This window comes from Chiloscyllium plagiosum, chromosome 42 (genome assembly GCF_004010195.1).
Source record: "Chiloscyllium plagiosum isolate BGI_BamShark_2017 chromosome 42, ASM401019v2, whole genome shotgun sequence".
Lineage (NCBI taxonomy): Eukaryota > Metazoa > Chordata > Chondrichthyes > Orectolobiformes > Hemiscylliidae > Chiloscyllium > Chiloscyllium plagiosum.
In genome coordinates, this window is record NC_057751.1 from 3888197 (window position 1) to 3900048 (window position 11852).

The 11852-nt window shown below is 40.4% G+C and overlaps 1 protein-coding gene across 6 annotated transcripts in view; it reads right to left on the minus strand.

The window, feature by feature from the left end:
* LOC122543027 (phosphatidylethanolamine-binding protein 4) overlaps positions 1–11852 on the minus strand; it is a 465175-nt gene that overhangs the window by 316225 nt on the left and 137098 nt on the right. For 5 of the 6 annotated variants that reach the window (XM_043681207.1, XM_043681206.1, XM_043681208.1 and 2 more), the window contains exon 4: positions 5303–5401. The exons of the other annotated variant lie outside the window; for it this stretch is intronic. In XM_043681207.1, coding sequence (XP_043537142.1) covers positions 5303–5401 — 99 coding nt within the window. The remainder of the gene's footprint in view (positions 1–5302; positions 5402–11852) is intronic. 6 annotated transcript variants of the gene reach the window in all.

Consider the following 11852-nt stretch of genomic DNA (forward strand, 5'->3'; position numbering starts at 1 on the left):
CAGAACTGGCTCAAAGGTAGAAGACAGAGGGTGGTGTGGAGGGTTGTTTTTCAGACTGGAGGCCTGTGACCAGTGGAGTGCCACAAGGATCGGTGCTGGGCCCTCTACTTTTTGTCATTTACATAAATGATTTGGATGCGAGCATAAGAGGTACAGTTATTAAGTTTGCAGATGACACCAAAATTGGAGGTGTAGTGGACAGCGAAGAGGGTTACCTCAGATTACAACAGGATCTGGACCAGATGGGCCAATGGGCTGAGAAGTGGCAGATGGAGGTTAATTCAGACAAATGCGAGGTCTGCATTTTGGGAAAGCAATTCTTAGCAGGACTTATACACTTAATGGTAAAGTCCTCGGGCATGCTGCTGAACAAAGAGAACTTGGGGTGCAGGTTCATAGCTCCTTGAAAGTGGAGTCGCAGGTTGATATGGTAGTGAAGGCGGCGTTTGGTATGCTTTCCTTTATTGGTCAGAGTATTGAGTACAGGAGTTGGGAGGTCATGTTGCGGCTGTACAGGACATTGGTTAGGCCACTGTTGGAATATTGCATGCAATTCTGGTCTCCTTCCTATCGGAAAGATGTTGTGAAACTTGAAAGGGTTCAGAAAAGATCTACAAGGATGTTGCCAGGGTTGGAGGATCTGAGCTACAGGGAGAGGCTGAACAGGCTGGGGCTGTTTTCCTTGGAGCGTCGGTTACTGAGGGGTGGCCTTATAGAGGTTTACAAAATTATGAGAGGCATGGATAGGATAAATAGACAAAGTCTTTTCCCTGGGGTCGGGGAGCCCAGAACTAGAGGGCATAGGTTTAGGTTGAGAGGGGAAAGATATAAAAGAGACCGAAGGGGCAACTTTTTCATGCAGAGTGTGGTACGTGTATGGAATAAGCTGCCAGAGGATGTGGTGGAAGCTGGTGCATTGCAACATTTAAGAGGCATCAGGATAGGTAAATGAATAGGAAGGGTTTGGAGGGATATGGGCCAGGTGCTGGCAGGTGGGACTGGATTGGGTTGGGATATCTGGTCGGCATGGACGGGTAGGACCGAAGGGTCTGTTTCCATGCTGTACATCTCTATGACTCTCTGACTCTATAAAGCCTTCAGTGCAATAAGAAGCATACAAAAACGTTTCCTGCTTTTTGGGTCCAGAATTTTAACTCAATATATGTTAGTTTTGTGAGTCACTTCAAGGCTTAAGGTGTGGTAACAGACATAGATAGTGTTGTAAACACAATATGCACAGGATATTTCTATGAAATGACTATTATATTATCGTAACTTTGACAGCAAATATTCACAGGAGTAGAAATGGCCATATGTTCCACTATTGGTTCCTCTTTTTTAATACATCAGTGATCCACAGTGAAATTAAGTTATTTTTAAAATAGAAATACATTTTTCCCTTCATCTACTTCTACTATATATTTATGGAATGTTATGAAAAACGCAATCAAATAAAATGTTGGATTTGTACAATGCTTTCTCACGGACCTGTTTTGGAGCTCGTGACCAAATGCGTGTGATGAGACGAAATTTCAACTGATTCCATTTAAAGCTTGGTACGGAGTTCCCGATGGGTCAGTGTTGGGTTCCTTGTTTCCCTGATGTATATTAACTCCCAGGTCTTGTTGTGCAGAGAGCAAATTCAAAACTTTGCAGATGATACAAAACCTGGAAGAACTGTGAACTGAGAAGAGGAAAGTGTAGAACTTCAAAAGGACACAGACAAATTGTTATAATTAAGAGATGAGGGTCAGATTAAGTACAGAATAACAGAAAGAGGGAGTCGGACATTCAGGCCTTCAAACCAATACCACCGTTCACTATGATCAAGGATGGTCATCCAATACAGTATTTTGTTGCCGCTTTCTCCCTGTACACCCTGATCTCTTGATCACTGTATCTCCCTCCTCCTTGAAACATTGAGTATTTGGGCCTCAACCACTTTCTGTAGCAAAGCATTTCACAAGTTCACAATTTTCTGAGGAAAGTCTACTCCATATTTTTACACTGTGACCCCTGGCACTTGACTCCCCGGTCATCAGGCACATCCTTCCTGAGTTTCCATTCACTACAGAAAAATATGAAGTCATTCATCTTGGTAAGAAGAAAGTGGATTAACAACATTAAATAAAGAAAAGAGGAAATTAAAGTTCTTGTGTAACCTTTAGGTTGACTGGACAGATTGAGAGTGACTAATAAAGCATATAGTTTAGTTGGATTTATTCATCGGGATCGAGAGTACAACAGCAGTCAGGTTACATTGACCTTATACAAGGCAGGTGTTCAGGTGGAGCACTGCACTCAATACCAGGAGACTTACTTTGGAAAGGATGTAAAGGCCTTGGAGAAGGTGAAGACATAATTACTAAGAACTGTTGCCGATTAGGTTATGACATTCGGAGTATCCTCCTTGAAGAAAAGAAGGACAAGAGGAGACCTGACAGAGGTAGTGCATCAAAAATCACAAGCAATATAGACAGAGTCGACAGGGGAAACAGTTTCCACTTGGAAAAGAAATGAGATCAAGCTTTGTCACACAGGTTGAGAAGGTCTGAATGCACTGTCTGAGTATGTGAGGGATGTAGAATCGAAGCATTCAAAAGGGAATTAACCTGTTATTTAAAAAGAAAGAATGTGAGAAGGCAGGAGAATGGTACGAAGTGAATTGCTCATTCAGAGATCTAGACATGTTTCTGGACAAAATCTTTCATCAATTCTGACGAATGGTTTTGGCCCAATATGTTGACTTTGCTGCTCCTCGGATGCTGTCTGACCTGCTGTGTTTTTCCAGCTTCACATCTATCGACATTGACTTGCAGCATCTGCAGTCCTTACTGTCTCCAAATCATGACCAATCCATAGCTTTTCTTTAAGCTACGGACATGTTTGGGTCTGCCCAAGCAGAAACCATGCCATTGTACCAACTTCATGAAAACTGATATCTCTGCCAAAAGTTGGCTCTCACTGCAATTGCAGCCACTACATTCCCACAACCGGCAACTCCATTGTGTTGCTGCTACCTCTGCTGGCTGCATACATCGGGTTAAGATTCTCAAAGCTTCTTTCAACGAGCAGCAGAAAGAACTTGAGACTACATTTCACTGATCTGCTCTGGTTCCACAGCTGAATGGACAGAATGGCTGTTCATTTGACAAATGTGTATTAGAGAGTTAAAGTTCAATCCAAATAAATTACATCCAAATTAAATTTCAATGATACAGTGCAACCACATTTTGACAACATTATTTTCTGATTCGCTCCATTCTTACAGAATCCAGTCGTTATTCTTGGACAAGATGTACTGATTAAATCAGTCCTCTATAACAGAATCTCATAACAATAACTTCAACCCATCCCAATTATAAGCAACAATCAAGTCAAAATAACATCATTATCCATACCTAAATAACACCAACTATATCATGTTATGTTGTGAAATGAACAATTAAAACAGAGTTGAAGATGTGGTCCACCTACGTATGGGACTACGGGTTAAATTATAAATCCTTGTCCAAGCCAAGGAGGGATATTTCACAAAAGGCAAAGCCTAAAACCCAGTCATCATCATATCATGTGCCTTGTCTTCAGGCTGAAGGTGGTCCTTGGCTCATATTGTTTCCATATCTCTTTATCCCATTCTTTTCTTTTAATTGAACCAAACCTTCCTTCAATTTTCAAGACACCCAACATGGATGTTCCTTTACTTTTCTTCAAAACATTTGATCTACTGTGTCTCTTGCAAGGTCATTTCCTCAGAGCACCCAGTCTCTCAGGCTTTTCCTAATTGTGTACAACTTTCAGTCTTCATTCACTCTCCTCTATATATCATCATTTGGAATGTTTTCTATCCATTCTCCTCTAAATTCACAGTTCAAAGCTATTTAGCAAGTTGGTCTCCTTTTTCTCTAAGATCCAAGTGTCATATGCACACAATACACCACTTCAAATTGTGCTCCTCATAAGTTGCTATTTTTGAACATTTTGTTCAGACTTCTGGTCAACAATCATTTTGTCTTACACAACATGGCCATCCCTTTTGTTATCCTAGTTTTTATTTCTTTGTCAAATCTTCCACTTGCAGACATAAACTATCATAAATATTTGAATCTTTTTGAACATATGAATATTTCTTGGTGATCTTTTTCATACGCATCACATTCCTTTTATCAATGTTCACTTTTGTTCTAAAATTCATGCCTGCTGCCTCTATCTCCTGGTTCTTGAAGTAACTGCTACAGGGGTTTTGCCACCTGACATGAATTCTCAATGCCTCTCTTACAGTCATAGAGATGTACAGCGCAAAAACAGACCCTTCGGTCCAATTCATCCATGTTGACCAGATATCCTAACCTAATCTTGTCCCATTTGCCAGCACTTGGCCCATATCCTCTAAACCCATATACCCATGCAGATGCCTTTTAAATGGGGTACTTGTACCAGCCTCCACGACTTCCTCTGGCAGCTCATTCCATACATGCACTATCCTCTGCATTAAAAGGTTGTACCTTGGATCCCTTTTATATCTTTTCCCTCTCACCCTAATCCTATGCCGTCCAATTCTGGATGCCCCCACCCCAGAAAAAAGACGTTGTGTATTTACCATATCCATGCCCTTCATGATGTTTCGCATATTCATTCAGGTGAGGAGCCAAATAATAATGAGGTGAATTGTCATGTTAACAAGTTATTTAACAAGCTATTATCCCCTTCAAATTAATTTTTCGTTGCCAAGCAAGAATCAAGCACCATTATTCGACAACTGTACAGTAAATGCAGCGAGATGGTCCTGATATTCAGATAGAAATCTCCTCCAGGATTTTAACCTACTGCGAATCCTCTTGCAAGGATGCCTTCCTTGAAGAAGCTCTCTTCCTCCCTCTATCTTCTGCTCCTTGGATGCTGCCTGACCTGCTGCACTTTTCCAGCAACACATTTTCAGCTCTGATCTCCAGCATCTGCAGTCCTCACTTTCTCCTGATATTCAGATAGGCCTCAATGGACCTTTCGCACAATTCTGGAACAAATCTCATCGTAATCCACAGGGACCTACAAGATCCTGTCCATTGAGAGAGGTTTTCTTTACAGAAGCAAAATGAAACATTCGTAACAGAGAATACCATGATCAGAATTTGTGACTGTTGTTTGGGAGGGCAGTATTTCATTAATGCTAAGTTGCTGTGAGCAGTTTAGCTAAAACAAAAGAACAAAATCAGATCTCAAAGTCATTTTTTTTTCCAAATAAGTTATGCTGAATTGTGCGTAAGTTAATTTGGCTGCACAACTATAATCAGACACCACTTACAAGTATGTTGGTCACCAACAAATGTCTCCAGAAACGGTATTTGGGGTTTTCCTTGCTCGGGGCATCTGGATCCACCATTATCAGTATGTATTTCATGTCCTGTTAGATAAATATGGTGCACACAATTAAAACCATTGCTCTGAATCAACAAAACAAGAATCACCATGCTAGAATCATACCACTCAAACTTGAAAGCTATCAAAATGAGTCAAATCTTCTTTCAAGGTAGAGGGGAAATATTTATCAAAAAAATGCTTGCATTAATAAATTCAACACAGCATATATATTGTCATTATTTGGGAACTTCGATTCAAAAGTGAGAGAAAATGGACATTAGCATTCAGTTTTTTTAAAATAATGATCAGAAAATTATTTTCAGCAGTGAACTTGAGTTGAGTTTAATGATAAAGAAACAGAGGGTCAAGGCCATTGGTATGTTAAGTTCCACATAAATCACCCGAGCAAGCGGGCAGTTTTTATTACTTTGGAGAAGCCTTGACACTGTGAAGTTTAGTTTCTTGAAGTCTCCAGGCTTTCTCAGTTGATAGAAATCAAAAGCCTATCAGAACTTAACAAAACTCTTTTCAAGCCATAACAGTTGAAAAGAAATCCTTAACTGCTTCACATTACAGGAAGGAAGGCTGGAAAGAATAACTTGATCAAAGAACTGTAAAATTAAGAGAGAAGCGATACTTCAAATAGTTCAAGAATGAGTAACTGAAAAGGACATAGTTGGGAAAGCGCTCAATTTTTTTTGCGATTATGTTATAATTTCCCCAAATTGTCTTTTTGATGTCTATATATGTATAATATAGGTGTAGGAGAGAAACAGAGAGAGAGAAAGAGAGATTTGTTGTTTTCTTTCTTTTGTGTGATAAACCTGTATTCTGAAAACAATATTGGCAGCCTCTGTGAAAATGTTCAGTGAGTGACCACCATGGGAGCCAAACTGCAAAAAGAAAACATGATCTGTCATTGCATGAGTGAATTGCAGAAGGAGGCCATTCAGCCTAATGTTCCTGCAATGGATCCATCAACAAATTTGTACATACAATTTGTACACAAGTAGTCATCCAATGCTCTGCTGAATGCCTTATTTTATCCTGACTCCACCAGATTTTCAGGCAATGCATTTTAGGCCCGAACTATTTGCAGTGTGAAAAAGATTTTTCTCACATCACTTTAAATCTATGCCTTTTCATTCCTTTTCCATTTGCAAGTGGAACAGCTTCTCCATTCCTGCTCATGACTTTGAAACAAACTTCTTCAATGTATCCTCAGAACTGAAGTTCCTCATTCCTGGAACTATCGTTGAAAATTGCTTCTGCATTCTCTCCAACATAGTCACATCTTTTTAATAATGCGATGCTCACAAATGTACACATTATTCCAGCTAAGGTCTGACAAGTGTAATGTACAAAGCCAACATTAACTCCTTGCTCTTGTGCTCCATGCCCCTATTTAAAAAGCCAAGAACACTGTATGCTGTATCAAATTCTCTGTCATATCAATCCTACCCAGGCCTGCCTGCTCCTGTGTTCCCTTTCGAATTGTATCCTCTATATAAAATTATCTTTTAATGTCCTTCCAAACAAAGTGCATAAGCTCACACTTCTCTGCTTTGAATCTCGTCTGCTACCTTTCCATCAACCTAACCACGTGCTTTTGGAATTCCACACTAACTCAGTTTACAATTCTTCCAATGTTTGAGCCATTTGCAGACTTTGAAATTGTCTCCTGCACAACAAGATCCAGATAATTTATATATATCAGCAGGAACAAGGGTCCCAATATTGATACCTGGGAACTCCTGAAAGATATCCATTCACCATTTCACTGTTTCCAATCACTCAATTTTGTATCCAGATTGCTACTATTCTTTTTCTGCCATGACTGATACCTTTCTTCACAAGTCTATCATGCAGCACTGAAACAAATCCTTCAGTAAGTCCAATTATATTGCAAAAACAGTCCCTTCATCAACCCTTTCTGCTTCATCTTGAAAACCTCCAGCAAGTTAATTCAACACAACTTCCTCTTTAAAAATCCGTGCTGACTCTTCGTAATCAACCCATCATTGTCCACGTGAGTACTAATGCTATCTTGAATAATTGCCTTGTGAAGCTTCGCCACCAAGGAAGTCAATTATCCAGCCAGGTTTCACTCTTGGATTTGACTTGCCCAAAATTATCATTAGCTGGTATCATAAAATCCAAGCAAAACTTCTGGGGATGGAAGATGTGTCACACAGAATTTGTCATATCGGGTTGACTGGGTCTTATTCACTGGGGTTTTATAGAACAAGAGGGGAATCTCTTCAAAACATAAAGATGTTTGACAAGGCTGGATATACTGGATAATGTTTTACCTCGCACGAGGTCCATAACAAGGGGTCACAATCTCAGGATATGCAGTAGGTCATTTTGGACTGACATGGTGAGAACCTCTTCACTCAGGGGTGGTGAGCCGAAGAAATTCTCCATGACAGAAGACTATGGAGGCAAAATCACTGAATATGTTTAAGAAAGAAACAGGGCATTTTCAAAAGGCTGAAAGTGACAAGCGGGCGTGGTGAGAAAGCAGGGGGTAAGGTACTGAGATAAAGAATCAGTCAAGTTCACGTTCAATGGCAGAATGGCTTGATGAGCCAAATAGCCTACCCCTGCTCCTGTTTTCTATGTTTTTGTACAACCTTCACCCCTTAATATTCAATGGCATTTCCAATGCTGAATTCCCGTAATCAATGACCAGGAGGTTAACATTGACCAGAAATTAAACTGGACCAGCTCTCAAAACTACCATGGTTACAAGGGCAGGCAAAAAATCAGCAGGGAGTAACTCAGCTCCTGACTCCCCAAAGCCTGTCCAACATGTCCAAGGCACAAGTTGGGAGTGTCATGGAATGCTCCTCACATGCGCGGATAAGTGCAGCTTCAACAACACTTCAGAAGCTTGACACCATCCAGGTGAAAGCATCCTACCAGACGGACCCCCTGTCAAATACCTTCAGCATTCATCTTTCTCCACCACAGATAGCAGCAGTATTAATTTTTTTTTCAAAAGTCATCTGTTTACAGTTGTGTTGGAGTGGGCCTGAGTTGGCATGGAACAATGATTGTTTCACATTGCCCACAGGCACAAGTAGGGCTCGTGCGAAATCCCGCAATCATATTATTGATTTGGAGCAAGTGATACAAGGTGAAGGAGAAATTGCTGAAAGAGGGAAAAAAAACTCAAACTCAACTTGCAATGAATGTTGTAAATCAAAGACAATTCTGGAAATTCCTTGTTTGTCCCAACAACATAATGACTTTAGACTGCAACAACTGAAAGACCAACAAGACCCCATTCTGTGAAATGACACTCTCAAATGGGAACACGCATGCCTTCCTGCTTGTGAGAAAACAGCATGTATTTTACTGGTGTAGATTTGTGTTGCATGCAGTCAAAACAGTTTGTGGGCACAACACATTGTGTGTGTAAAACTTTACAGGATTAATGACTGACTGCCGGCAATCTGCTAAACCATATGATGAGTTGATCATTTGATATAAAACAGTGTTAGCTTTGCCACTTTTCTAGTAACAGGACGATACATGACTGAGAAGTTCTCTGCATGTACTATGCACAATTAAACACAGATTAATTAAGCACTGTCAATTTTGACTTTTGGAAATACCTTTTGAATAAAAATTCATTTCCATCTGCAGTATTCTCCATTGTATGTAAAATCATGTGTGTAAGTTCAACATCTTCTCATGTCTGCCAAACACCGTCAAGTAACTTGACTGATGTTTTCAATTGTTTCATTCCCATCTTATCATCAGGAAGTGGCTTTACCACAGATTTGAAAAATAGCACAACAGTATGACTGAGCAAAGCTGGATCAATGCACCAAACTTATTCTTTCTGCAAGTTCTGTACAATCCACCCGAGAACAAGTTCTAATAAATACTCAAGGAAACCAAAGGTACTGCAGCAAACATTCTACACCCCGCCGCACTAAATGCTCTTTTGTGTCTTCCTCGCTCTCTCTTTCTCTGTGTCTAAGTCTCTGTAACATGTATCTTTCTCTCTTTCTGCCTATGTCTCTGGAACTTGATTCCAGTTCTCACCTGCTCAGTGAGACAAGAACTAATCAGCTTCACTCGTAAACAACTCCTCAGCTCCACATCAGGAGGAACCTACAGTCACAGAAACAGAGTTCATGACAGGTATCATATTCGTTGTTGTAAAATTGCACAGCCATCCTGGCAAACCAATTTTTAAGAAGTTCTTTTTCAATGCAGTCCACAGTTTTTAAAGACACAAAAATAAAAAGACAGTCCTTTACAATGGAGGAGAAAGTGAGGACTGCAGATGCTGGAGATCAGAGCTGAAAAATGTGTTGCTGGAAAAGCGCAGCAGGGAAGGCAGCATCCAAGGAGCAGGAGAATCAACGTTTCGGGCATAAGTTTCCTGAAGAAGGGCTTATGCCCGAAACATCGATTCTCCTGCTCCTTGGATGCTGCCTGACCTGCTGCGCTTTTCCAGCAACACATTTTTCAGTCCTTTGCAATGGTCAAGTCCCCTAAGAATCTCACGTTTCAAAAGGTCAAAATCCCATTCTTTGGGATGTAAATAAGCATAAGCCTAATCTACTCAACCTCCCCTCATGAGAAAATATCTCCATACTTGAAATCAATCTCACAAACTGCCTCAAATGCCAGAATATTTTCCCACAGATAAGGGACCCCAAAATGTTGACAGGATTTTAGGTGTGCTCTGACTTGTGCTTTGTATAGTTTATACAAGACTTCATTTTTTTTTTTGAAAAATTCTACTTCCTTTGAAAAAAAGACCAAAATCACATTTGCGTTCTCTCTTCGCTACTGAACTTGGATGCGAGGTTTTCATGATTCATGAACGCAGACTCTCAAAATTATTCTGTTTCAGATTTCTGCAGTTTTTGTCCATTTGAATAATATTCAGCTTCTATATTTTGTAATTCGATATTTTCCCACACTTACTGAACCTGTCTACATCCCTCTGTAGACTCTGTATCACCACCATTGCTTGCCTTCACGTAAATTTTTATATTATCCACAAATGTGGCAATAGTACACTCACTTGCATCACAGAAGTCATTAATACATATTGTGATTAATTGTGGCCCCAACACTTTTCACTGTGGCGTTCCACTAATTCCAGGTTGCCATCCTGAAATGCACCATCAATTATTCTACCTCTTTGTCTTACATCAAAAATGCTCCCCCAATAACACAGGGTCATATCTTTTAAAATGCAGTATCTTATTAAATACTTTTGGAAATCTAAATATATTACATCTACTGGTTCCCCTTTATCCATCCTGTTTGTTGCCTCCTCAAACAATTCTAATACATTCATTAAGCATGATTTATCAGGAACTAACTCCTTCATGGCAGCTCTGGACTACTCTCACTCAGAGCATTTTCATGAAACAAGTGTCAATGCTGGAAATCTGAAAAAGAGAACTTGAAGAAACTCAGCACATCTGCCAGCATCTATGGTGACAAAGCAAAGCCGACATTTCGGGTCCAGTCACCCCTCTTCTAAACCGAGATTGCGAGGTGTGTGTGTGCATGCATGTGCCTGTAAATATAAATATATTGGAGTGAGCCAGTACGCAGAAATGGAACCCAGAGAAAAAATGACACCTCTGTAGACAAAGAGATGGATGGATTTACATTTAACTTTTACATTTTCACTCTGGAATTGTGGGTGGCATCAGTAAGATCATGTTTGCCACCTATGCCGAGTTAACCTAAAGTGATGGGACAGTCCTCTGCCTGAATCGCTAAACTCCAAAACGGATTGCATCCATACTGAAATACCTCTACGGAGGGAAGTATCCCATCACCAATTCACCCTTGATTTACATGTGTACAGTACATGGACACTGACCAGCTATTGCCATTGCATATACACAAAACGAGAACAGTTTTACCAGCCAGCTAAACATTTGTTCCTACATCTCATACCACAATCTTCGGTTTAAACTTAACAAATGACACAGGGTCTATTCCAAATGCATCCACAACCTTTCTCCCTCTGTTGTACCCTGTGAACATTTGCAAATTAAACTAGAAATTCCACTTTGAGCTGCAATGAATTCAGATCCTTAGTAATCTCACCTTTTCCCAGCTCCCATTAAGAAATATCTTTTGATTGGCAAGTTTAAAATTGTTCTTTTTCTGTCACCTCCCTTTTCCTGCTTTTGAAGCTCCTTTGCCCCCTGTTCTTCTTGCAGCCTCCTTCTCCACCAACCCCTGGTGGTCACCTTATCCTTGCACTGGAGAAAGTGAGGACTGCAGATGCTGGAGATCAAAGCTAAAAATGTGTTGCTGGAAAAGTGCAGCAGGTCAGGCAGCATCCAAGGAGCAGGAGAATTGACGTTTCAGGCATGAGCCCTTCTTCAGGAATGAGGAAAGTGTGTCCAGCAGGCTAAGATAAAAGGTAGGGAGGAGGGACTTGGGGGAGGGGCGTTGGAAATGCAATAGGTGGAAGGAGGTCAAGGTGAGGGTGATAG